Genomic DNA, 25,011 nt, shown 5'->3' with positions numbered 1-25,011 from the left:
GTGGACCCGCTTGGCGGCGTAAGAAGACCAGTGCGTCTGCAGCAGCAGCAGTGAGTGGGTGGGCCATGTCATGACCCCTCGAGCGGGAATCTATACATCTATCATAATATCTATGTACATGAGGAGGACCACGGTTGAGGGTCATCTTATCCACCTTCACCCAGCGTCCTCCTTGATGGCTTTGCTTGCCGTGTGTCCCCCCTCTCTAACATGGCAACCTGAAGAAGCCGTGGGTGAGTGAGCTCCCTAATGCCTGTAGGAAAATGCACCTACACACGACGGGCAGCTCGTCGCGCTCGGCAAAGATGTTGCTTCTTTGGTACGCCGCCTGAAACACGACGACGCCCTCTGATTGCATGTTCCACGCGTCTGTTGAACGCTCTCGCGTGTGCTCCGCCTTTGCCGTACCACCCTGTGCCTCCAGCTGCCTATTGACTGATGATGATGATACAGCGCTGAAGCAGGACAGACCAACAAACCTCTCAAACGACGACGACTCTGGCTTCACCGTGACAGGATATTACCCTCTGTATGTATGCATGTAGGCACATAGGTATGTATGCATGCATGCACGTATACAGATAGGGACAGCCCCTCAGAGGGAGGCTTCTGCGGCGTCTGGGGCTCGAAACCTGTCCAACCACCACACCTGTCATCAACCCATAGGCTAGCAACGACGGATTCCTTCATGCTGCATCCGCCGTGGGCCTGCTTGCTTTTTCCTCCTCGTCCCATCTTGTCTTCGTAATTCTTTTCTGGGCCCGTGTGGCTTGGCCAGGGCACCCCTGCCGATCCGTCTCCCCCGCGGACCATAGCTTCCTGCACGTGACGGCCCTCCTCAGCGCCAGACAACGGCTCGCTGTTTCGCACCGAACAGAGGGAATTCGGGGGCAGGCCGATGACTGATGATCAACAACAAGCCCCCTTCTTGGGCCGTGTTGCTGACATGTCCAAAGCTGCACCACTAGTCCCTCCAGCGGGCCGTTCGATTCGTCGTCTTGTGGAACAATCTCTTGACTCTTTTAGTTTCTGAACCCCTTAAACGCGTCCTCCCTCCGCTTGCTGCTTCTGAACACGCACGAGCTTCGTCGTGACAGCGCATCATTGTCCCTCTGCAATTTATGCTCTTTGTCCCCGGCTCAAAGCCGTGACCTAGTAGTGCCTGGCCATCTATATTGCCGCCTTTTCTAGCTTGCCTGGGTCGTCGTCCTGTGCCCTACCACCATGTCTCGGCATCCGACTTCCCCGCAAGCAGAGCGACGCGAGTGAGTAGCTGTCCTACGCACCTGTCACACACAACCACACCTACCCCCCCGCCTACTTCTCCCTCTCGGACCACATGTCGGTCGCGTCCATCTCCTTCCACTGCTGATTCATTGGCAGTGCATCGCGCGGAATCATGGGTTTCTTCAAGCGCTTCCGACGCCAGAAGAGCCCCAAGAAGAACGCATCGCAACCGCGAAATGACTATTACTCTCCAGCTACCTACGCATACCACGGCCCCGATCAGACCCGTCGCCTACCTGATACCATCCTGCGCCGCATATTCGAGGAAGTCTGCCCCCACTCAGCCGACGAAACACTGGATGGCAGCGAAGACAGTGGTACTGATGGCTGCATGAGCTGTGACATGCGTGATCTGGCACATTGCGCCCTCACAAAGCGACAGTGGTATGGCGTTGCAGCCGGCCTCCTGTACGTGCGCGCAACCCCTCAAGGAATATGAAGTAGCTAACGCGGGGCAGATACAACAGCATACGCATCGACGCTGTCCACTACTGTGAGCTCGAAGAGATATTCACCGACCAGCGACGGCGCAAGTCGCGCAACGGCGACGAAATAGACGTCCCGACGGTCCGCCTACAGCAGCTATGCCAGAGCGTGCGCGGAAACCAATACCTCGGCCAGCGCGTGCGCTTCATCAAGCTGCCTTACATGACCCGCGAATCCTGCAAGGCTGACATTGCCCGACTTGTCTCGGGCTGCCCCAACATAGAATTCATCGATCTCCCAGACGGCTTCTACAACGGCGACGCGTCATGCCAGCTGCTCCGCCAAGAGCTCCAAGCCCGTTGTCCCCATATTCGGAAAATGAAGTACAACGAGGGTGGAGAACAGTCGGTCGAGTCACTGCTCCACGGCTACTGGCAAGAGCTGCTCGTCGTCGAGCTCAACAGGATACACATTGAGCCCAGCATACTGAGGCAGGCCTTTGGTATGCTCCCGCAATTGAGTGAGCTCATCATAACCGGCGTCTCATGGATGAATGACTCGACGTTTCACATTGCCCCAGGCCTCCCCAACTTCCCCGCGCTGGACTCGCTGAAGCTGGAAAAGGTTCATGGTGTTACTGCGAATGGATTGGCCCAATACCTCTCCAGTCCCATGTGCAGCAACAGGCTGAGGACTCTCAACATCAAGGATTGTTCCGGGATCCCAGTCTCGTCGCTACACGTCATTCTTCAGGCAGCGGCAAATCTAAGAACCCTGGACTATACCGCAACGGTCGCTGCTTCCCTGCCCTTGGATCCTCTACCACCCATGGCATCCTTTACCTTGCACAAACTCAACTTTGAGATCATCTCGAGCTCGGCCAACCAGCTATACCCACCTGGCGCCTCCTATTACCAATACCTTGCGAGGTCTCTCATGTCCAACTGCCTCCCCGCTTTGCGACAATTATACGTCCGCGATCCAGAGTTCCCAGAGATCCTCACATTGGCGCCCCCACTACGCCCATTCAGTGAAGCGCCACCGCCCATGTTCAACCAGCCGCTAGAAGTCTACTCCAAGGGCTTGGACGAGCTGGAATGGATCTTCACCTCCATCATACCTCCTGAACTATCCGGAGGACGCCGGCCATCCCTGTCAGGCGGTCGACCCGTCAGCAGCTACTCCGCACACAAAGGCCTGGGGCCACAGTGGGGTGGCGATGCACGGAAGAGCGTGGTCGTGCCCAATGGACTCGGTGGCTTCTTGGCCATACCCGCCGATGACGCGCGACCGAGGAGCGCAGGAAATCCCACCCCAAGTGGCGGCATGGGGCATGGATACTCCAACTCCCTTGGTGGTCTCGGTCCCAGCCCTCGCGCGAGCTGGATGAGCCATGCTGGGCGGGAGAAGCGGGCTTCCCGAGCGGATCTGTGGCGTTGAATGCTCATGTATTGGATGTTCTGGACAGTCGATCTTGTTTAGGTCAATCTTACCTACCACATTGGCAGATAGACACTGATGTTGCTATTCATCGCTATTTCCGCATCCGCTCGGTTTTAGAGTCTGACATTTTTATATTCTTCTTTACAGAAATCCTTTCTGGCTTTTCCCATTCGCTTCTGGATACCCATCCATATCTTCGTGTGCGGGCTTTTTTTGTATGATATGGCGTACGAGTTGCTTTGTGCATTTACCGATCAGTTACGACTGGGCGGTAGTGCACGGCGGGGCGGCTATTTGTAGATAATCATTATATCAAAATCCAAATGGACTGATGTCTTTGACCATTCTCGTCTGGCACCGTAGAAGATTGCCGAATATATATCTGCATGGCCAGGATATCAGGACTGAGCACCGCATTCTCCCCACTCACACCCCTTCCAGCCCTTCTCCTCCTCCACTCCATCAACGGGACATTCACCCCTCTCCACTATGCCCTCCACCAACGCCTTCAGCTCCCTCCTTCCCACCACATCACTCTCGTCCATCCACAACTGCGCATGTCTCGCGCCACATCCTATATTCCACGTCGCCCTCGTTGCCCTTTTCGCCCCTACTTCTACATCGCCATTTCCATCCGCTCTGGAAATCTCCGACTGGCCCTGAGTATGGTGAAACAGCTCTGGACTCACACTCCAGCACCTCCAGTCCAAATCGCGACAGGACGCCAGCAATGCCACGTCGAACGCGCTAGTGCCGCCCTCTAGTTCGCGGGAGAGGTGTGCTAGGATTAGAGAAGCAGAGCGTCGGGTTACGGCGTAGGCGAATGTGCAGACTGGCGTTTAGTCAGTTGAACATGTTCCAATGAGAAAGTGAGTTGGACATACAGGGCCAGAAGGCGCGGTGCAGGAACCGTGTACCTTCCGGTAAAGCAAAGGAGTGCAGGAAGTTGAATGTATCCGGGTGGAGTAGCGTGTGCTGTGGCGTGGTGTCGTCGCGGTATAGTAGGTGGGGATGAGCCAGGTAGGTCGATGGGGAGAGCAGGTCGTCGCAGTGCCCTGGGTAGAGCAGGTCCCAGTTGGAGGCATGCGACCAGTACCCAGTGTCACTGGAGTTGTTGGCGAGGAGGACGCGTACTGCTGCGGCGAGAAGAGGGATCTGCGTCTGTCGAATGGACATGTCCCAGTCTACATCGTCTTCGATTATGAGTGCTGTTTCGTGCGTCGTGTTCAGGAACCTGGGGGTGTCTTAACTTTCTTCTTCTTCTTCTTCTTCTTCTTCTTCTTCTTCTTCTCGCACAGCGCTATGCTCTATTCACGTCCCAATACTCCTACTAGATCATAGACTTACCATCTCAGCGCATCTAAATGTCCTAGCCACGCCAGTGCACTTCCTTTGCTTATGCTACTGCCCTCCTTGGCACGGAAGTTCTGCACATCACCTTCTGTCCAATCTTCCTGGTCTGGAATTACAACCTCGAGGTCCGTTAGATTCGCTGCCCATAGTAGGCTTCTGCGTCGAGGCGACTGGATATGTGAGACGGCGAGAATGGTGCCAAAGCCCAGGGTCGCATTGGCTGGGTGGAGACCGTCTCTGCGGCGATTAGGTGTAGAAACGGAGTAGTAGTTTAAGAGGAAGATGGCAAGGACAAGGAAGATTGCAACGACGAGGATTCTATGTCTTCGCGGCATTGCGGTGGAACAGTGGATGTTTCATGTTTAGAAAGTTTGAGCATTGAGAGTGTGTATTTAGTGGTGTTTGTGGCCATGGTGAAGGAGCTCGGCAAACGAAATATCAAACCTTACAATGTTCCTTAGTTCTTGCCTGGCTGAAGAAAAGCATTCACTCCCCTGGGCTACTTGAGCTGCGGTACTTTGAGTGGGGAGACATTGGTGATTACGTCGAGTGCTGCGTGGCAACCTCTGCCATGACCTCATGTTGGTGAATTCATTCCCATTCAGGATTTACGTACAATTACATCGTCATGACAGCAGCCCATGACTATACTACTGAAATGACGATGACCAAGTATCAAGTGACGCCGATCAAGTATCAGAACGCTGATCTAGTACAAGACGCTGATCTAGTGTCCCATAGGGCTGATGCATGTATACGAAGTAAGCCGTGCGTCCCGGGCTGTGGCTGAAACAGGGCTTAGTGTATTGCTTTTAAGATTGCAGGCTTCATGTAGCCAAGTTTTGCTCGTCCAAACGGGCTAATTATGTATCATCGTACGCGGTGCCAACTTGTGGCGGTCTTTAGCGTATGGAACGGTCGGCTATTGTGCACTTTAGCTTGCAACCAACCGTGCCCCTGACGGACTGAAAGTAGGTAATGCAATATTAGAACCACCGTGAGCCTGGTGTCTGGTACTAATTTGAGTAGTAATAATGCAACGCCGTTTGTCCGCGTGCACCTACCCTCCCTTGGACTCCCTGCCCTACTCCCCCTCACCTCCATCCCTTACCTGCACTCGCGCTGGAACGCAGCAGCCCATGGTACAACAGCATTCCTGTACAACATGGCAACCGACGCGATGCCGCCGACGACAACGGCGTCGCAGAAAGTCTCTCGCTACAGGAGCGTGAGACGCGCGCAGGAGCGACAGACGCAGCACTTGGGAGAGTTTCACCAGCAGCAGCATTCTTCGCCGGCAGCGCCTCCAGTGCCTCCAATGCCTGCTGTCCCCGAGACGCATGCACAAAGCGACGCGCCGCTGAGCAGGAGCATGAGCCGTTACCACCGTCGCCCAACGACTGCGCACGCGACCAACCCCAATTCTCCTCCCCCGTTGCGCTCCAGCACACAACCGCTACCTTCAGTCGCCCAGGCACCGTCGTCCCCTACTCGCAGTCGAGCCGTAAGCTCTCCCCAGCATGCATCGCACTCGGCGAACACTGGCCAGCCCCGCCCAAGGACCACCGAAAAGCGCTCAGATGCCTCGCCTCCAGTATCCCGTTCCGCGCGAGAGCATTCGTCACGAGGCGATGAGAGCGCAAGACTGCTCATGCAACAGGAGAGGGAGCGCCAGCGACTGCTGAAGGAAAAGTATGACGCCGAGGCGCGCACAGCAAGGGACGCGAGGCAGGCAGAGGTGGACAGACTCGACAGGCTGCGACATGAAGAGGATGAGGCAGCGCGTCGGCAGGCTCAGCAAGAAGCCGAGGAAGCGGAAACATTGCGCCAACTGAAGGAGGACGAAAAGGTCGAGCAGGAGCGCGGGAAGCGACTGCGCAAGGCAGAAGTCCACCGAATGATTCAGCAAAGGGAAGAGGAAGCTCGCGCGGCGAAGCTGGAGGAGAAGGAGCGCAAAGCAAGGCTTGCAGAGCAAGCTCGCCACGCTACATCATCTCCTCCAACATCACCGCCCCGGCACCATGACGCAGGATTTGGGCTGTTCAAGCGACGGAGAGACAAAGGGCTTACTGCTGACGTTGCTGAAGTTGCTGAAAAGCCCGCGAGTCCACCACGAAGAAGCTTCAGTTTTGGAGACCGCGAGTCCGAGACTATCATCAGGCCGGGCGGCGGAGGTGCAGTCTTGGGCATTGACGCCCCTACATCTGCTGTGAATGCTGGCGACAGAGTATGTATAGCGCTCCCTGGCGAGGAACGATGCTAACCCATGCGACAGCGCGTGACAGTTACATGCAACCGAAAGCGCATTCAGCTCCCTGTTACCCCTACGACTACACCCCTAGACCTCATCAAATCTGCTGCAACTATTCTCAGCGAGTCAATTGACATTCGAACAGCTGCTGTATCCGAATTGGTTACCAAAGTCAGCGTAACGCGGCCGCTGCGTAATTACGAATACGTCCGAGATGTAATGAATTCATGGGATTACGATGGCCAGAACGAACTCACCATCATCGATTCACAACTTGACGGAATTGATCAAGATGACTTGCTCTCCTACAAAGTACCAGACACTCGGCCAGAGGGAATGTCGTGCTTCATCCAGTACTCGTCGAGGCCCGGCAAGTGGACCAAGCGCTATTTGACACTTCGTCCAGATGGCCAGCTGGTGATGGCGAAAAACGAGAAGGCGAAAGAAAAGGACCAGGATAATATTTTGACGCTCACCGACTACGATATTTATTCCGTCACTCAACAGAAGCTGGGCAGGGTCAAACCGCCAAAGAAGATATGCTACGCTGTGAAGAGCATGCAAAAGTCCAACATCTTCGCGGACGGGTCGCAGTATGTCCACTTCTTTTGCACCAACGACAGAAACACCGCGACCACTTTCTACAAAGCTCTACAGAGCTGGAGAAGTTGGTACTTGAAGCATCAGAAGGGCGAAGGCCTGAAGAAGGATAACCACGTGTCTAGAGACGCACCTGGAAGCGCCGGCAAAGCACAGATGGCAGCCTCGCACGCCCGAGGCGAATCTGTGGGGTCACATTATCAATTGGGCGCATTCTCATCTCTATTGAACATGGAGGATTTGAACAAGTCACTAGACGCTATCGAAGTACACAAACCCGGAGAGTATCCTGACAATAAACCGCTTGGACGATTCGACACAAAGGCCATGCATGCAAGAAAGAAGTCATTACGAGTCAGGCAACCGCCTCCTACAGCCTTTAATAGAAATGCAATCGCTACGGAAGGCACATCACAATCTAGCAACCGGCAGGATGCAGGACACCAAAAGGGCGACTCGCAGGAAGAAAACACGTTCGCTGCTGGAGGTCTTCTTGGTAGAACGTACACACAACGCCAGGCAGCAGCGCAAGCCCGTGAGCAGCAGCAACAACAACAACAACAACAAGGAGCGTTCACCGAGGGCCCCTCGTTACTCAATATGAACCGTGTGGCACAAGTATCAGCAAACGATACTGCTCTGAAACGCAATGCTTCGGTCCGAAGCACGCATCACCGGCAGGCTTCAGGCGACCTTCAACGCAGTGCATCGAAACGGATTCCAGGTTTGCCGGAGCCTTTGATTGACTTGACCCCACAGTACCGTCCTCCGCCTCAATTTGAAAAGAAGGGCAAGGGCTATCACCCCGGGGCTGCAGCGGGGCCGCTGGTCGAGAGCGCTACGTCCATGGAAGAAGCGATCAAGGTCCCATCAGCGAACGATTGGCGGGCACGTCCAACAACGCGTGCTGCACATGGCACATATGGCACAGGTGGACATGAGCGCACACGGTCGCTCAAAGGCCGCGGCGAGCCATTGGCAGCGTACACACAAAACAACCATTTGAGTGCTCCTGAGGATGAAAGAGGCGCATTTACAGGCGGCGGACTGGTGACCTCTGCTGGCTATGCTTATGCTCCTGTGGGACGTGGAGTCATGGACGGATCCAAGGCGAAAGGCCCTATGATCAACCTTGCCGAGAATAATCAGTTTGCTTCAGGCAGTCTGCTGTCTGCATTGCCGAACACGCCTATACCCGCGCCTGTCATTGATCGATCTGGCAAGTAGTGTTGCAAGTAGTGTTTACGGAGGTTGGGTTGCATGGTTCAGCTGGATATTTCCCCCTTCTTGTCTTTGGCTTATTGTATGTTTCTTTTCTTTTATCTTTATTGGCGTTATGTGTCGCATCTGGCCAGGGATCAAGGTCAGCAGGATATCCATCTGCTTTAGCTGTACAAGTACGATACGATGCAATGCAATGATGAAAACTCTTATGCGATGATGAAGACGCCCCATCCACACCTACAAAAACCGCAATGATGCACAATACATCGGGCCTTTTAGTTTGATGCTCTCCGTAACCAACTGTCCGTGTATCCTTCCGAATCACACCGTCGACATCACAAACCAACGACATGGGGTTGCTCGCCTCACGTGGCCCTCTCCGCCTCCACTCGGGGCCCACAAGTCTTCTGCGGAGAGCATGGTGGCGTCTGTCCATCCCTCCCTCGATGGAACGGCAACCCCGCATCATCGTCATCCCTCGGCATTGGCTGCGCGACCATTGACTTTGCAGTGCTTCATGGTCATCAGCTATGTGACGCCATGTGAAGGATGGGCGAGCACAGGCGAAAAGAGCGTCGTCTTTACGGAATTGGGCGATGCTCCGCTTTCATTTCCACAAGCAGACTGTTGAGCTGTTGACTGCGACCCCTGGCTCCCCGTTGCGACAGTAACGGCAATCAGGTAGGCTGAATACGAGAAGGAAGAAAAAAAGATTGATATTGGGCTGATATCGTGATATTGAAAAGTGTCAGGTGGTTACTGTTCGTCGTGCACGCGTGAAGGTGGTGAGGGTCTCTCTGTAGCGAAATGGAGTGAACATGCCATGACATGACATGAGGGAGAAAAGGCGAGAAAGCGCGGTGGGCTACGTCATTTTCTCTCCGATGCTATCTCAAGTCTGAGCTAGCCCTGACCCTCGACCCAACCTCTCCACGCTCTAGCAGCGCTCGTGCGCAACAGGAAACCTTGGAAGCGAACACGTGAACTCATAATCCCAATGTACTGCTGTCTCGTCTCTCCTTCTTCTGACACCAGAGCTTCTCCTTGCTGCCAGACTCAGTCCCTACAGGTCCCAGCTGCGACACACCCACACACACCCACACACGCGCGCAACCACCACATTTTTGTTGACGGCCAGACGTCGTCCTCAACCTTTGGAGTAATATACCCGCTTGTCTAGCGCGCCCACCCGCAGTAGCTCAACCAAGTCGGAGCTCAAGCTCCTTCGACCGTCCTTCAGCTCTTCCCCTCAAGACTGCGCCGACGTCTGCCATTGCGCGAATCTACTTCACGCCCGAAGCAACGCAGTCCACATCCACCATGGCTGGGTCAACAGCGAGAGACGTCCAGAACCACATTCTGTTCGAGGTTGCAACCGAAGTAGCCAACAGAGGTAACCTACTCCATCGCAATAGAGCTTCCAAGAGCATACGCTGACAATGTCCAGTGGGTGGTATCTACTCAGTCCTCAAGTCCAAGGCCCAGGTCACAACAGCCGAATATGGCGCAGCATATACTCTTTTGGGCCCGTGGAACAGAGCATCGGTAGGCGCCCTGGAACTACCAATTCACACTCTCAGGACTAACAGAGCTACCTAGGCCGCAGTAGAGGTCGAACCAATTGAGCCAAAGGACCCTGCTTTGATCGCTACCATCAATTCCATGGAAGAGCGCGGCATCAAGACGCTATACGGACGCTGGCTAATTGACGGCGCTCCTCGTGTGCTCTTGTTCGATACCAGCACTGGATACGGCTGGCTTGATGAGTGGAAGGGCGATCTGTGGTCGACGGCCGGCATCCCTTCCCCGCCAGGCGACTCGGAGACCAACGAAGCCATTGTCTTTGGTTACCTCATTGCATGGTTCTTGGGCGAGGTAAGAATGGCAATTCAAGTGCAACCTGGTCCTTGCTAACTCGCTCCTAGTACGTTTTCCACGAGAAGAAGCGGGCTGTCATTGTTCAGTTCCACGAGTGGCTGGCAGGTGTGGCAGTACCGCTCTGCAAGAAGCGCCGCATCGATGTGACTACCATCTTCACCACGCACGCAACCCTCCTCGGTCGTTATCTCTGTGCCGGCTCGGTCGACTTCTACAACAACCTGCAGTTCTTCGACTGTGACGCGGAAGCTGGGAAGCGTGGTATTTACCACCGCTACTGTATCGAGCGAGCCGCTACGCACGCCGCTGATGTTTTCACCACCGTGTCTCACATCACCGCCTACGAGAGCGAGCATCTCTTGAAGCGAAAGCCAGACGGCGTGTTGCCCAACGGGTTGAACGTCAAGAAGTTTTCTGCCACTCACGAGTTCCAGAACTTGCATCAGCAGGCCAAGGTGAAGATCAACGACTTTGTACGCGGACATTTCTACGGCCACAACGACTTCGACCCCGAGAACACGCTCTACTTCTTCACGGCCGGTCGATACGAGTACCGGAACAAGGGTGTTGACATGTTCATTGAGTCGTTGGCTCGGTTGAACCACAAGATGAAGAGCGAAAACTCCAACATGACGGTGGTCGCCTTCATCATTCTGCCTGCGCAGACGACGTCTCTGTCGGTCGACTCGCTGAAAGGACAGGCCGTGATCAAGTCGCTACACGACACTGTGAACAACATTGCGGAGAATGTAGCCAAGAAGCTGTTTGAACGCTCTTTGACCTGGCACGAGGGCCATGACCTGCCGGAAGACAAGGATCTGATTACGCCTGCAGACAAGATCCTGCTCCGCCGACGGTTGTTCGCTATGAAGCGACACAACCTGCCGCCCATTGTTACCCACAACATGGTCAACGATGCCGAGGATCCTGTGCTCAACCAGCTGCGCCGCTGCCAGCTGTTCAACCATCCTTCCGATCGCGTCAAGGTTGTGTTCCATCCCGAGTTCCTGAACTCCGCCAATCCCGTCTTGCCCCTCGATTACGATGACTTTGTCCGCGGAACGCATCTTGGTGTATTCTCATCGTACTATGAACCATGGGGTTATACACCCGCCGAGTGCACTGTCATGGGTGTTCCCAGCATCACGACCAACTTGTCTGGTTTCGGCTGCTACATGGAGGAACTCATTGAGAATGCGTCCGACTACGGCATCTACATTGTGGACCGGAGAATGAAGGGAGTGGACGACTCTGTGAACCAGCTGGTGGACTACATGTTCGACTTCACCAAGAAGAGCAAGCGCCAACGTATCAACCAGCGTAACCGCACGGAACGCCTCAGCGATCTCCTCGACTGGAAGCGAATGGGCCTCGAATACGTCAAGGCGAGGCAGCTGGCTCTTCGACGCGCCTATCCTGCGGCATACGAGGACGATGACGAGCCTGACTTCTTTGGCTCGCAGGATATCAAGATCTCGCGCCCTCTGTCTGAGCCTGGGTCGCCGCGCGAGCGATCGGGCATGATGACGCCTGGTGACTTTGCTTCGCTGCAGGAGGGCCGCGAGGGACTGAGCACCGAGGATTACATTGCGTGGAAGCTTCCGTAAGTTGAAACGTAGATCCAGTTTGAGAGAGTACTGCTAACACACACAATTAGTGAAGAGGAAGAGCCCGATGACTTTGATTTCCCGCTCACTCTCAAGACAAAGAGCAAACCGAACTCAGGCGCCAACACGCCAACATTACCAGCTGCGGTGAATGGTACTGACTAGGCTACGCAGCGTGGCGCGAACATGTCTGGGGCGAAGACGTGGAAGAGGAAGACGAAGTGTGAAATTGCATGCGTGGGCTACTCATTTCTTATCTGTATTTTGGACTTGCTTTTATATACGCGATACTTACTGCATGAGTTGGCATGACTTTGAGCAACCCCCTGCTTGGGCGGCGAGGCCTATGTATCTATAAGTTGTGAATAACATTTCTCATTGGACTGTTGTATTTGTGTGTCGTTGATAGTGCAGACGAAAGAATTTAGAGGATGGTGATGGTGTCAAGACCCCAAGTACTCTCGGATCAAAGGGGCTTCCGTTGGATGTGTTGTCAACTTGTCATGATCCGCCGCGGGCCGCAACGCTCTCATCAGCCATCGACTTATTATAGTCGGTGCTTTGCAGTCAGTCAGTCGGCCCTTTGGTGATGGAGCTGCAAAGCGCTTGACTAATGTCCCCAGTGCAATTTGGCAACTTGTAATGCCGTAGGAGCGTTGTCCATGTTGCGGCCGTGGCGGTGAGGCGCAGCTGCAAGCAGATAAGGGAGAAGCCACCAACGACCCGCTATCCGCCCTGTTCTCTCTGGACGGGGGGCCGTGCTTAGGGTACATACGCAAGCTGCAGGGTGTTTCAGGGCACAATGCTTGTTTGGGCCTAATAAAGGGCGAGCCTGTTTGATGGACAGCGAGACAGGGGGTTCGTGGATTGCTACGCGATGAAACACAAAAATTCCGAAAGGCTTTCCATTTCGCGACGCTATCTTGGCGTCATCGAATTGTCGACGTCCCCGGGCGCGACTCTGCTTTCTCTCTCCCCCCGTCACAGCAGCTGATCCCAGACATATGCAATTTCACCCGACACCCTTCACGCCTCTCTCCCCCAACCATTCAACATGCACTCCAACGGAGCCTCGACGCGACGCGCTACCGGCTCGGTCCGTTGACGACTCCTGCTTGGCCCAACGCTGGCTCACCCTACCCACACTAAGGATAACTCAGCTCCGCAACGCTGGCCGCCCGCTTTCCCGATCGATCTTCAACCTCATCTTCGCCCGCCACCCTGATCCGACACACCACCTTCAAGTACCCAGTGTGAGAGTGCCTACACGGTGGAGAGGACGCGACCATGTTCGGACCCTGGTTTACCACCAAGCAATGGTTCAGGAAGTACATGCCCGCGGGCTTGTCTGCTCTCAAGCCCAACGCCAACTTTATAACACTCCATTGTACGTCCCAGACACGCGGGAAATGGTGACTAGACTAATCAAGTGGTAGACTGCTACATATTAACATGGACGCTTGTCTGTTCCGTCATTCTCTACGGCAATCGTCGCCTGAGTTACATCGATGCTCTCTTCTTCGCGAGCGGCGCAGCGACACAGAGCGGGTTAAACACGTAGGTTCGAGAATGGGCGCAGGGAGAGAGAGAGACGGTCAATGGCTGACCTGGAACTAGCATCGATGTCAACGCCCTCACTTTATACCAGCAGGTCGCGATTATGATCATAGCCTGCATGTGTACCCCCATCTTCATCAACGGCTCCGTCGTCTTCGTCCGCCTCTACTGGTTCGAAAAGCGTTTCCAGCACGTCGTCGTTGAATCGCGGATCAAGGGTGGCCGCACCCGCACAATGTCCAAGAGGAAGAGCGAGATGAACGCAGAGTTGGACCGTAATCTAGGACAGGAAGAGCGAGGCGTTGGCGACCGCGAGATCCGCGTCGTGCGAGCGCATAATGGACACGCCGAGGGCGGCAACATTGAGGACGAAAAGACGTTCCAGCAAAGGGTAGATGGCGTAGATGATGGTGCGGGCATGCGCAACGCCTCGAGCTCGGAAGAAGAGCTGTCTCCGCATGATCAGCCTACAACTCCAGTGCACCCGGTCGCTTCGAACGTGGTCTGGGCGGACAATTTGAGCACGCCTGCAGAGCGTGAGCGTAAAAGTCACCGCGCGCAACAAGACTCGGTAGAAATTCCCGAGGATCGCCTTCCTCGGGTGGACAAGGAGAAGAGTATTGCCTTCGTGCAGAGCCAAAGGAACCCCACGGAGAAGGCCAAGCTGCGCATTCCTGGCCCACGCGATTTCGACAGAGGTCTCGTGCCACAGCAAGTCGCAGAGAACGATGAGCATCTAAACCGAATTCTTAGCAGAACATCACAAGACTCCTATCCAAGACGAGAGCGATCAAGTTCGGTTCCTCCTGTAATGAATGGAGACGACCGTCCGTTCAAACACCACATAACTATAGACGTCCCCGATCGGCCACGCCCTACCACTGGCGCTTCCGTGTACAACAGGGTCAAGACAACGGACACGGACACATCGACACCCACCACTGACCAAACCCTTCGCAACAGATCCAGGTCGAGAACGTTTACCAGCTTTCTTACTTCAACCAAGGAAGAGGACGAAGATCCGATTCCCTACCTCAGTTGGACGCCCACGATTGCACGAAATTCCAACTTCGTGGACCTGACTGAAGAGCAACGAGAGGAGCTGGGTGGTATTGAGTACCGTGCCTTGAAGTTACTGGCCATGATTCTGGTAAGCTACTTCGTTGGCTTCCATTTGCTGGGCATGGTGTGCCTGACGCCCTGGATCAATCGAAACGCTCGGTTCCGTAAGGTGGTCGAAGATGTCGGCATCAGTCCCACGTGGTGGGGTTTCTTCACGCCGGCGTCCATGTTCAACGATCTCGGCTTTACCCTCACACCAGACTCCATGGTCTCCTTTCAGTACGCCGTCTTGCCGCTTGTACTAGGTACTTTCCTTATCATCATCGGTAATACGGGCTTTCCCTGCATGCTACGGTTCGTTATCTGGCTGCTCTCCAAGGTAGTCCCAAGGAATAGCGGCGTGTGGGAAGAACTCCGCTTCTTGCTAGATCACCCTCGCCGGTGCTTCACACTGCTTTTCCCCAGTAAGGCTAATTGGTGGCTCTTTGGAGTTCTCGTTCTTCTCAACGGCGTCGACTTGATCTTCTTCATTATTCTTGACGTAAGTCCTTCCTTGTCTCGAAAGCTTATGGATAGTAGTACTAATAGAAACAGCTCAACGACCCAACCGTCACCTCCCTTCCCGGCGGCTTCCGCTTCCTCGCCGGCCTCTTCCAAGCCGCCGCAACGCGCACCGCCGGGTTTGCCGTCGTCAACATCGCCGACCTGCACCCCGCGATCCAAGTCAGCTATCTCATCATGATGTACATTTCCATCTTCCCCATCGCCATGAGTATGCGCCAAACCAACGTTTACGAGGAGAAATCCCTTGGCGTCTGGGGCGGCGAAGAAGAAGACGATGGCACCCAATCCTCTTACTTATCCCACCATCTACGACGCCAGCTGTCCTTCGACTTGTGGTTTGTATTCTTGGGCTTCTTCCTCATCGCCATCATTGAAGGCTCGCGGCTGGAGAATACGAACGAGTATGCGTTCAGCCTCTTCTCCGTCCTCTTCGAAATCGTCTCCGCATACGGCACCGTCGGCTTGAGTCTTGGCTTCCCAGGCACCAACACGTCGTTCTCGGGCCAGTTCCGCACGCTCTCCAAACTCATCATCATTGCCATGCAGATCCGTGGCAGACATCGTGGACTGCCGTATGCGCTTGATCGCGCTATCCTACTGCCGTCTGAGTCGTTGCACCAGAAGGAAAACGAAGATGCGACAAGGCGGGCACGCCGGAGTAGTAATGCTTTGGATGTTGGCATGGACGGTATTACACGGACGGGTACAGGGCTCAGCAGACGGAGCAGTATATCCGGTGAGACGGGTCGACCTACTACGGCCGATCGGTTCAAGCCGAAGCAGTTGAAGAGGATTCTCTCTGGCGCTTTTAGTGCGGGGCCTACCGCGTCGCACCGCGAGAAGAGAGCGTAGGAGCTTCCTCGTCTTTTTTTTTTCCGCGTTAGAGGCGTTAGTCGTTACACAAGACGTGTTTCTTTTCGTTTTCATCTTGGGTATCTAGACTTTGTTAGCGATTTTAGTCTTTGGGGCACTGGTGTTGTCTTGCTCAATTTTCCCTTTCTTTCCCGGATGTATATATGGTTTTTCGTGTCCACTTCTCCGAGGTTCGTGTGATGATGGACACTGTCGCGGTAAATATTTATTATATACAGAAGAGGGGGGTTTGTGAATAAGAGAATAGAAGAGGGATAGACTGTCCCTTTGCTCATGTTTGCAACATTTCACCTTGCGATTCTTATTGATTGTTTGAATGTCTGTTCGTATTGACCAACTTTGTCCCTGTCTCTGTCTCTGTCTTTGTTGTTATTGTTTCGGGGAGAAGAGAGAGAAGCAGAAGTCTCACCCCCATACGCTACATCCAGACGCCTGACCGGATTTTGCGTGTTTGGCACGTAAGTATTCAGATTGTTTGCGCATTTCACAGAGTGAATTGGGTGTGCGGTTATAAAAGCTAGACGCTGTGTTGATTCCTTCCATTTCGATCCTATGAACGTTCAGTCAGGATTGATGTCTATGGAGTATATATTTTCCGCACTCGGACAGATATATGGGTTCTCCTTGCGCTGGAGTAAGTATAGCAATGCAGAGGGCTACATGGGTAAGTTGTTTCATCGGGCTTTCACTCACTACACTACGTCTCGTTCCATCACAGTGTCTTTGCGCAAGTTTCTGCGATAGGATTGTTGTTGTTGACACTCGTTACTAGTAGAAGTATTCTTTCACGGGCCTGCGTTGTGAAGCGGGTACAGAGAGTTTCACGGCTCTTAGTCACCAGGCTGGTCTCAACGGGGTAGAAGTCACGCGGTGAGAGGCATGGCTTTTTTTCTCATGTAGGTGTCTGCTGCGGCACTCCTCTCCTGGTGTCCTGTTCTCCTGTTAAGGCTCAACGGACTAGTCATGGGACATGGGCGAACCTTGGACCTCCCCCCTTTCTTTTTTATTACTACGACGACAGCCACGAGTGAAGCGAGATATCTGTTCGAGCTCAACTTCTCAACTAGGCACATCAACGCTCGCTCACGCACAGTCTCGCGTAGTCGTTTTCTACACTGTATGCCCTCTTTTCAAGTCTTGGACACTGTGTATGTGTATGGACGGTGTCAAGCAGCTCCTAGAACCTCGCTGCATTGTAAGCCAGCTTTCACACCTTCCAGGCCCCGTGAATGGGCGGTTTCAAGAGGCTCTTCCGCATATTTGAATCGCCCAAGTTTCTTCCCTGCTGCTCCTCTACACAACTGAACAGCACAACCATCGATCAGAGCACCGTTGAGTAGATCTCCACGCAAGTTCTTGATCGGTCAACTACCATACAGCAAACACAAGTCCATTACAGACACCAACGAAAATGTCTGGTTATTACCGCAGTAGCTTTGGCGCTAGCTTTGGAGACGACGACGACGAGGAGGATAGCAATGGTCAGCGTGGCCAATGGTATGGGTACTCAATCTACCATGATCACAATGGTCGCCATCATGAGTCGGGACACGGTCCATATAGTCCTTCTTCGCCCAGCCGACGTGGTGGTCGGATGAGCGGCATGTCCTTGGGTACGCCTGGCATGCGTAGTATGGGTGGTAACAGTGGTGAGCGAGGTGTTCCTCGCCGTACCCTGTCCTATGAAGAACTCAACTACGACTCCGACGGCTCGTCATTCTCCTTCGACGACGATAGTGGATCCGTCCACTACATCGACCGCACCAACAGTACCGCTCGCACCAACCGTACCGCTCGCACCACCCGTGCTAATGGTACTCCCCCTCCAGCGTTATCCAGTGATCGCGCTACTACCTTCATGGAGCAGCACACCGACTTCCTCTCCCACGGCGATACCACCGACCCCCCAAACACAGAGTGCCCCATCTGCCTTGAAGGTATCGAGGAGCACATCTGTGTCCGTATTACGGGCATCGAAGGCTGTCATCACATGTTCGGCCTCGAGTGTCTTCAGGAGCTCCTAAAGCACCAGCCCCATAAGAAGAAGGAGTGCCCGCTCTGCCGCAACGAGTGGATGCCCGAGGAGGGCATATGGCAAGACGACGAGCGCTTGACGCGCCGTCGTGGTCATGGTGCCGTTCGTCCCACGCGCCAGCCTACTACTTCAGGAGGTGGTAGAGATACCCGGCCACGCACACCGCCTGCTTTCGTACGTGCGCCTCGCGGCCCTTATATGGGCTCTGTACGCGATGCTCAGTTCACTCGTGCGGGTCGTGAGTACACGGGGCCTGTTCACTCCGGCATGTCCGTTTTCGACCGCTTTGCTACGCGTCGCCCACCCCCTTCGCCGCTTCTACAGCGTGTTATTCGTCGCCAGCCCTCTTACGATACAGACGAGGATAGCGAGACTATTCGGTCGCCGCTTAGAATTCGCCGCGTTCGTCGCAGTGGGCATGGTGGTTCCTACGCTCATGGACATGGTGGCGGATACGGTGGGTTCCGCGGTTACTGAGTTGCCTCAACTTCTGTTTTGATCTCAGTTTTTCTTCGCAATAGTCGAGCCTGTTAACAACAGATAAGAAAAATCCGCTTGTTTCCACTAATGATAACTTCGAGGTGTATACTTTGTTGTTTGGCGGTGGGACATACCGAGATAACGTAAATTTAGTCGAATCATTTATAGTGAGAGTCGAATGCTACTTGTATCATTACCATTTCCATTTCCATTTCCATTTCCATTTCTTAACCTCGAGTAATTGTTTCCATCCTTGTTGGTTGCCGGGGCATTCGTGTGACTTGAAACATTCTAGCCGTAGGAAATTGTCGGGTGAAGATATGAGGCCCCTCAATTACGTGAGTTTTTACAGTGCCAATTTATCGTGCTCTCTGTCTCTCACAGACAGTTCGATCCGCGGAAGAGGCTCACGTAAAGATAATCGATATAAAGCTGGAATATAGGGCATGCATACTAGTATTCAATACAGCGAAGCTAATTCAGATTCGAGGATCTCTCAATAATCCATTCAACTAACCTGGCATTATTTAAACTTTATTGCCTTAATACTGCCTTAAGGTGATGAGTATAGCATCTGAACTGTGATTTTATACTAATTTCTCCTACTGCGTTGTATGATCCGCTCTAGTGTTGACTTTACTTCCAAACAAAGGAGTATGCTAACAGTAAGGGTACAAGTTAGGAAAGGAGATACTACTGACAATATCAACTTAAGGACTTTACATATTTAAACCGCTAAACTGTCTATGTCATTGAAATTCAAAATATATCAAGACTTAAAAGGTAGTTGCAGCGTATTATTTCAAAGACAGTTACTGGACACAAATTACCGCAAGTTTAATTGGGAGATCAGACATGAGCGAAATGTATACTTGAGTACGATTGAAGACACCCTGTAGGCCTGAAGAAAATAAGCTGGGGATTATATCATTTTATCACGGGACGGGGAAGGCTTTGAAGAGTGGTTTGAAGAAACAGCAATATGCACTCTGTAAGGAAAGAATTGAGGACACCAAGTAGACACGTTGAAAGATTGGGTTTGTATGGATTAGATTGTCAATTTAGGGTAGACAAGGAAAATAGTTAAGAGGCATTTACGCCTCAGGAATAACATAGGAAAAAGCTCAAAACCAGATAATCTACTATGCCTACCTTGAACAGGTGCATTGCAAAAATGGTAAGAGCTGGAGTGTAACGAGGAATCATTCTATATCCGCACTCCAAAATCTTGCAGGGCCTTGTGGTGCTACCGTCATGTACGGAGTCTAGCCTTCAACGTCTTCGTCTGAAATACCTTGGTTTACAGTTTCTTGCTCATATGTGCGCTGTAGCACCAACTCCTTACGCAACCAAGCAATGGACATGCGCGCCTTGTGGACACGGCGCACCCATGTCTCGAGACCCTTCTTCTCTTCCTGATAATTCCGTGCTACCTCAGGTTCGTTTAACCGGTACGTGGGCTTGGGGAAGAGTTCGGTGCGGCAGTACGGGCAGTTGTGGCTGGCCTTCTCACAGGCATGAATCCAAGTTTCGAGACAGCCACGACAGAAAGCGTGCTGGCAAGGCTTCGTGAGGACACCTGGTGGAGTGAGCTCCCAGCGACAGACGATACAATCTATGCCCTTGGGGTCCTCAATAGGAGTTGACACATCTTCGACAGGAATGGGCTCTCCAATCCATTCAAGTCGAACGTTCGCATTGAAGTCATCGTTGACCTTCTCAAGCATCTGACCGAAACGAATTTCCAGGTCCTTTAGCTCCTGAACGACATTGAACCCAATGGGAACCTCCATGTCCCGGTGTAGCTGGATAACATCAGCCTCCAGCTGTTGAAAAGACTTACCCTGTAAGCGAGCGTTGTAGAATGTAACTCGCTGTGCATGGGTCAAGGCATAGCACGCCTGTAGCCGGCCGCCCAAATCCGTTGAAGTATTTGGAAACCATCGAGGCTTGAGATTCTCCAAGGTGCGCACAAAATGGCCTATGAGGTTGACTGCAGCTTTGACGGTCTCCGGTCGGTTCTCTTCGATTGTGCAAGCAGCAACATCCACCAAAGTGAGAAAATTTGTTCCCCGGTGGTTAGTCGGTGTGGCAAGTTCCGCGATGCCCGGGTTAGAGTTGGTGATTACGCCTTTCCTAGTTTCAAGTAGGAGAACGAAGCTCATATCTGGAGAGTACATATGTGGCGGAAACAAGGCTGAGTAGTGTGGATTCTGTGCCGCCGACGGCTGAGATTCATATGCAAGGCGCTTCAAAGGCGTGAGGCCAAGAATCTCCTTGAGCCCGCTCACAACTTCAGTAGGCCGTCGAGTTCCTGAGGAGAAGTAAGAGGTGTCTATATATGCTAGGGCCCCTCCAAGAGCTATCGGGATCGAAGACTCCTCGCCAATGTCTTGATCGTGCATTTCGGTGACGTTTTCTTGCTGGTTGGGTTCGCTCATGGTTTTGCCGGAGGTTCTTGGGTGGTTGATTGGTTGAAGGAGGAGGTGGTGGTGGTTAGGAAATAGAGTGGTAGGGAACAGCGGAAAAGGGCTTTATGGCTTTAGGGGTGCTCTTGTCATTGTGAAAGCTCGATACCAACTGGGAAGATTGTAGTCGAGCAACTCTGCCCAGCAACCATTGTGTACCTACACTTTGTGAAAAAATACTACTGTCTGTAGATAGGGATGTAAATAGCTATGGCCGTGTTGCCTAGGACGTTCATTGAAGGAGTAGTGAAAGATTTCATATAGCGAGGTCTCAATTGAAGATGTCAGCTATGCTATTGGCACGGAGAGACTTCAACCAAGGTAAGAACACGCCAGATGAAACCCTCGAGTCCTGACTTTGCGTTAGTATCCCAATGTCAATAGAACACCTTTCTCCAAATTATTAAGAGAATTTGCAAAGCACCTACACTCTAGTTGAGCTATCGCTGGTTCTGTGAAAGTAATTCGAGTGCGAAGATGTTTGTGATTACATTGATTCTTTCAAGATAGGTCGAGACGGTCGTCAACCATGGCTACAAATTATTAGCTGGTGAGTAGAGCACTTTTGTAGGCCTCGAATGGGCATGGGCGGGCCTTCATATTCCCTGGCGAAGCTAGGTACCACGTCTATCGAGTTTAGAGATCCTAAACGTCTGAAATGTTCGCCCAGCTTTGCCGTATGGGCTAATCTTCACGACCGGGTGGCCCAGGATATGGCAATTATAAGAAAGACCCGCTGTGCGACTATACGAAGAGAATTGCACGTATCAAGCCGTCCTATGTATGCTGCACGAGAAATACTGTCTGTTGCAATTTCGCGAGCGATAATACGTTTCTTTGTTGGACTCGAAGTGGAAGTGGCGCAAGCGCTTAGCCGCCGAGGTGTCATGCAGCCTCTCTTGGAAGCCGGTGAACTCCTAAGCCACCGGTTTCGCAATGGCCAACACGGCAATTAAAAACGAGGGCGGCAGCATTTGCTCTAGTCGACAAGTTTGGTGGAGCCAAGGACCTGACGGAGAAATTCGATATCAGCCTGCATCTCTTGTACTCGTGCTAATGAGTAAGATCAGCGCGTTCGGCGCGAGGTTGCGATACTGCAAATCTCCCCACATCAAATAGTCGTATTTCCTAGAATAAATACAATTCACTCATTCCCAGGCTGGACTCATTTCTTCATTGCTATCGCCTTTTCGCATAAAGATACGCTCTCATTGCACATGACTTCTCTATCAGCGGCGCCAACAAGCACATTACTTCCACACCAGTCAGCGGTGGACGAGCTTGCAAACAGCTTCGAGCGACTGGACCTGAGAACTCGGTACCAATGGATGCATGGGGTGCTAGACTGTGTGTATGAGAATGCAAGGGTGTGGATGTGGAATACTTCGTACCACAATATCCGACATGACGATAGTTGGGATCACGTATTTTTAATACATGGACGTGATGCTAGAGGCAACACCTTGCTGATTGCATCAGCCTGCTTCGAAGACGCGACAATGGTGGACTGGCTCCTAAAGAACGGTGCAGAGTTGCATGCTGCAAATTTGGACGGTAGAACAGCGCTGATGGAAGCTTCATTGTGGGGAAGGCTGGATAATGTAGGAGTTTTGTTAAAGGGAGAGACAAATAGAAGACAGAGAGATCGAGAAGGGAATAGTGCGCTCGATCTGGCAATGCAGAGCGAGAGCAACAGCCGTCGCAGGTACCTGAGAAGTGGCAAAGAAGGCATCATCGAGCGGCCCTGGAAAGACGACCAAGATCGACGTAAAATTGTCGAGTTGTTAAGCCCTGATGTCGCGACTTTTGTTAACGAATCCGGTTCCAACCTTCCTCTCTTCGACCGGTCCCTTGGAGGCGAACGGACCAATCTTGTCTTGAAACAGTTCTTGACCATGCGAGACCCCGAACAAAAACGCCAAAAGACAGTAGTTCGACTCGTAGACGGTTTATTGACTATCGACGCCATGAGTGGCTGGAAGCACAATGACAAGTACACCATCCCTGGGGATGTAACGGAAGTCCTCAGGTTCGCCGAGGCGATCGGGTTTTCATTTGCGCCGGACAAGCAAAGTAGCATGAGGTTTAGTGATGGATCACCAGTCGATGAACGCTACTACGCCAGCCATGCTGAGCCTCAGGCAATCGTCCAGTATTTGAGGTTGATGGATCTTGGACTTGACATTGACTTGGCCCACCAGCAGCAACTGTCGACCAAGCAGAGTAATCTGCGAGAAGTACAGCTCATTGTAAGTAACAAGATCTGTCCCAAATGTGCAGAATTCATGGCTCGGATCAATAGTCTGGCCATGAGTTCCGCAGGCTTCCAGCTCGTTGCTTGGGAGAGATTCATGGATGAGAACGGCAAGTTGGTGTCGACGAAGCAAATCTGGCCTTAGGGAACACTCGTAATTGGTAAGGATGAATGGACAGGGGCCATCCTCCAAAGAGCTGGATGACGAACAAGTTTGCGAGGTTGGAAAAAAGCCAAATGCCTGATACTCGGTGCAGCCGGAATGGAAACGACGGTCGCGCCTCTCCTTCCGGGGTTAACTCGGCATTAATACTAGCGTGGTCGTAACCTCATCTGCTGTCCTCATGGCGCATCGTCAGGATAACGATACGCGTCATGGTCTGCAACACATCTCTTTATCCGTCTTTTGATGTCTGCAGGCTTTCTCACCTGCGACGCATACCTACAAGCTGTTACAATGCCCATTCAGAGTGGAATGCTATGGAGCAGACTCTTCACGAGACATGCATCCTGAAGCGGTCAATGAGATACCGGCGGGCCTCGCCAGAAGTGGTGCTCTGGTCTTCTATCAGGAACAGCTCGAGGATGCACGATACGTCGGCTTTCGACGCACAACATGATGGGCTTGATGACTCGAGGCCGTATAGCAATCGGGCCAGAAGCATCGTTTAGCGCTATACCAAGATGATCGATGCGAGCAGCATCAATGACAACGACGGTGTGGTGTCAGACGACAGTCTGCGATAATAATTCGGTCTAGACAATGGCCTCTTTCACGTCGACCCAGCGTTCAATATTGGTCGCGCGGCCACTCCATCCTCAGAGCTCATCGGCTGTCGGCAAAAGGCATTGGCGGTGCTACTGCATTTGCAAACCACGCGGACAGCATATGCGGACCTCACCAAGGGTACCAAAGCCTATCAAGGACTACGTGGTTCACCATTCCTTGTGGCACAAAAGACGCCTGATCGCAAGTTCTCGAAGAGTATGGACCGAGAGAAGATGACATGGCTAAACATGCCCTTGTGCGGATCCAAGAGCCAAGCAGACGGAGGGAGCGCTACTCCGCGCATCACGCGCATCACAGGATGGACAATAAGTCATGCTTTGTCCATGTAAACTAGGATGAATACGCGTTCGACGTGGAATGCGAGAGTGATAGGGATAATGTCGTCTTGGTGAAATACATCTCCCTCCTGGAATTTGGCTATTACTGACGACTATTATAGGACAACTACCGCGTCATGCACAAAGCTTGCCGCGAATCGATCGAGGGCCGATACGTACGCAATATACAGAGAGCTGCAGTGCATAACACTTAGACGACGATTTAGCGGTTCAACCAGCGAGCAGACCTCTTCACGGGAATGGCTTGAGGTCCTTTTGTCAGTACGCGCAGAAACGAGCGCTTCCCTTGGTCCTAATATGCCGCACCGGAGCAACGCATTTTTGAAGACGCGTAACAGCCTGGAACGTAGTGAGCTATGTCAATTGGCCCGCAATGCACTCGAACTCGATGCTCAATTCGCAGCATGTTTGCTAGTTGCTGAATACTCATTCGCTAATGTATCACTGAGCGGTGTTTTGGACCACATTCCACTCGCGGCCCACTAAGGGGATCATAACAACCAGCCTCTGTACCACATTCC

General features: G+C 52.7%; 9 protein-coding genes across 9 annotated transcripts; 7 read left to right on the top strand and 2 right to left on the bottom strand.

The window, feature by feature from the left end:
* Nucleotides 1-1,399: 1,399 nt before the first annotated feature.
* K460DRAFT_278471 (uncharacterized protein) lies at nucleotides 1,400-3,153 on the top strand (the record flags this gene model as incomplete). The annotated part of the gene is made up of 2 exons (XM_040928256.1): nucleotides 1,400-1,695; nucleotides 1,746-3,153. The coding sequence occupies 2 exons, from the start codon at nucleotides 1,400-1,402 to the stop codon at nucleotides 3,151-3,153; spliced, it is 1,704 nt and encodes a 567-aa protein (XP_040790617.1).
* A 167-nt stretch (nucleotides 3,154-3,320) lies between these two features.
* Nucleotides 3,321-5,090, bottom strand: K460DRAFT_426996 (glycosyltransferase family 25 protein; the record flags this gene model as incomplete). Its single annotated transcript, XM_040938266.1, has 4 exons — nucleotides 3,321-3,988; nucleotides 4,041-4,390; nucleotides 4,504-4,746; nucleotides 4,954-5,090. 4 exons carry the CDS (start codon nucleotides 5,088-5,090, stop codon nucleotides 3,555-3,557), a joined length of 1,164 nt encoding a protein of 387 aa, XP_040790616.1. The 3' UTR covers nucleotides 3,321-3,554.
* Nucleotides 5,091-5,689: 599 nt separating this feature from the next.
* Nucleotides 5,690-8,587, top strand: K460DRAFT_280709 (uncharacterized protein; the record flags this gene model as incomplete). The annotated part of the gene is made up of 2 exons (XM_040928424.1): nucleotides 5,690-6,736; nucleotides 6,785-8,587. The coding sequence occupies 2 exons, from the start codon at nucleotides 5,690-5,692 to the stop codon at nucleotides 8,585-8,587; spliced, it is 2,850 nt and encodes a 949-aa protein (XP_040790615.1).
* Nucleotides 8,588-9,467: 880 nt separating this feature from the next.
* K460DRAFT_333679 (glycosyltransferase family 3 protein) lies at nucleotides 9,468-12,522 on the top strand. Its single transcript, XM_040930889.1, has 5 exons — nucleotides 9,468-9,977; nucleotides 10,032-10,129; nucleotides 10,184-10,459; nucleotides 10,510-12,065; nucleotides 12,120-12,522. The coding sequence occupies exons 1-5, from the start codon at nucleotides 9,905-9,907 to the stop codon at nucleotides 12,232-12,234; spliced, it is 2,118 nt and encodes a 705-aa protein (XP_040790614.1). The 5' UTR covers nucleotides 9,468-9,904; the 3' UTR covers nucleotides 12,235-12,522.
* Nucleotides 12,523-12,934: 412 nt separating this feature from the next.
* K460DRAFT_414670 (high affinity potassium transport protein) lies at nucleotides 12,935-16,406 on the top strand. The gene is made up of 4 exons (XM_040937690.1): nucleotides 12,935-13,456; nucleotides 13,506-13,626; nucleotides 13,687-15,229; nucleotides 15,283-16,406. The coding sequence occupies exons 1-4, from the start codon at nucleotides 13,357-13,359 to the stop codon at nucleotides 16,102-16,104; spliced, it is 2,586 nt and encodes an 861-aa protein (XP_040790613.1). The 5' UTR covers nucleotides 12,935-13,356; the 3' UTR covers nucleotides 16,105-16,406.
* Nucleotides 16,407-17,536: 1,130 nt separating this feature from the next.
* Nucleotides 17,537-18,637, top strand: K460DRAFT_353082 (uncharacterized protein; the record flags this gene model as incomplete). The annotated part of the gene is made up of 1 exon (XM_040931691.1): nucleotides 17,537-18,637. One exon carries the CDS (start codon nucleotides 17,537-17,539, stop codon nucleotides 18,635-18,637), a length of 1,101 nt encoding a protein of 366 aa, XP_040790612.1.
* Nucleotides 18,638-19,870: 1,233 nt separating this feature from the next.
* Nucleotides 19,871-21,138, bottom strand: K460DRAFT_426990 (uncharacterized protein). Its single transcript, XM_040938265.1, has one exon. The coding sequence runs from the start codon at nucleotides 21,079-21,081 to the stop codon at nucleotides 19,906-19,908; it is 1,176 nt and encodes a 391-aa protein (XP_040790611.1). The 5' UTR covers nucleotides 21,082-21,138; the 3' UTR covers nucleotides 19,871-19,905.
* Nucleotides 21,139-22,443: 1,305 nt separating this feature from the next.
* On the top strand, nucleotides 22,444-23,579 carry K460DRAFT_364045 (uncharacterized protein). The gene has a single exon (XM_040932934.1). The coding sequence runs from the start codon at nucleotides 22,608-22,610 to the stop codon at nucleotides 23,505-23,507; it is 900 nt and encodes a 299-aa protein (XP_040790610.1). The 5' UTR covers nucleotides 22,444-22,607; the 3' UTR covers nucleotides 23,508-23,579.
* Nucleotides 23,580-24,046: 467 nt separating this feature from the next.
* Nucleotides 24,047-24,976, top strand: K460DRAFT_403347 (uncharacterized protein; the record flags this gene model as incomplete). The annotated part of the gene is made up of 3 exons (XM_040936618.1): nucleotides 24,047-24,098; nucleotides 24,150-24,477; nucleotides 24,592-24,976. The coding sequence occupies 3 exons, from the start codon at nucleotides 24,047-24,049 to the stop codon at nucleotides 24,974-24,976; spliced, it is 765 nt and encodes a 254-aa protein (XP_040790609.1).
* Nucleotides 24,977-25,011: the final 35 nt, after the last annotated feature.

Source organism: Cucurbitaria berberidis (assembly GCF_010015615.1).
Source record: "Cucurbitaria berberidis CBS 394.84 unplaced genomic scaffold K460scaffold_2, whole genome shotgun sequence".
NCBI lineage: Eukaryota > Fungi > Ascomycota > Dothideomycetes > Pleosporales > Cucurbitariaceae > Cucurbitaria > Cucurbitaria berberidis.
Note: the sequence above shows the minus strand (reverse complement) of the source record. Positions and strands in the feature narration are given on the sequence as shown.

Coding starts and splice junctions, on each gene's coding strand:
- K460DRAFT_333679 (XM_040930889.1), top strand. CDS start 9,905: ATGGCTGGGTCAACAGCGAGAGACGTCCAGAACCACATTCTGTTCGAG. Junction 10,130..10,183: donor GCCCGTGGAACAGAGCATCG/GTAGGCGCCCTG, acceptor AGAGCTACCTAG/GCCGCAGTAGAGGTCGAACC. Junction 10,460..10,509: donor TTGCATGGTTCTTGGGCGAG/GTAAGAATGGCA, acceptor ACTCGCTCCTAG/TACGTTTTCCACGAGAAGAA.
- K460DRAFT_414670 (XM_040937690.1), top strand. CDS start 13,357: ATGTTCGGACCCTGGTTTACCACCAAGCAATGGTTCAGGAAGTACATG. Junction 13,627..13,686: donor ACACAGAGCGGGTTAAACAC/GTAGGTTCGAGA, acceptor ACCTGGAACTAG/CATCGATGTCAACGCCCTCA. Junction 15,230..15,282: donor TCTTCTTCATTATTCTTGAC/GTAAGTCCTTCC, acceptor TAATAGAAACAG/CTCAACGACCCAACCGTCAC.
- K460DRAFT_426990 (XM_040938265.1), bottom strand. CDS start 21,081: ATGAGCGAACCCAACCAGCAAGAAAACGTCACCGAAATGCACGATCAA.
- K460DRAFT_364045 (XM_040932934.1), top strand. CDS start 22,608: ATGGTGGACTGGCTCCTAAAGAACGGTGCAGAGTTGCATGCTGCAAAT.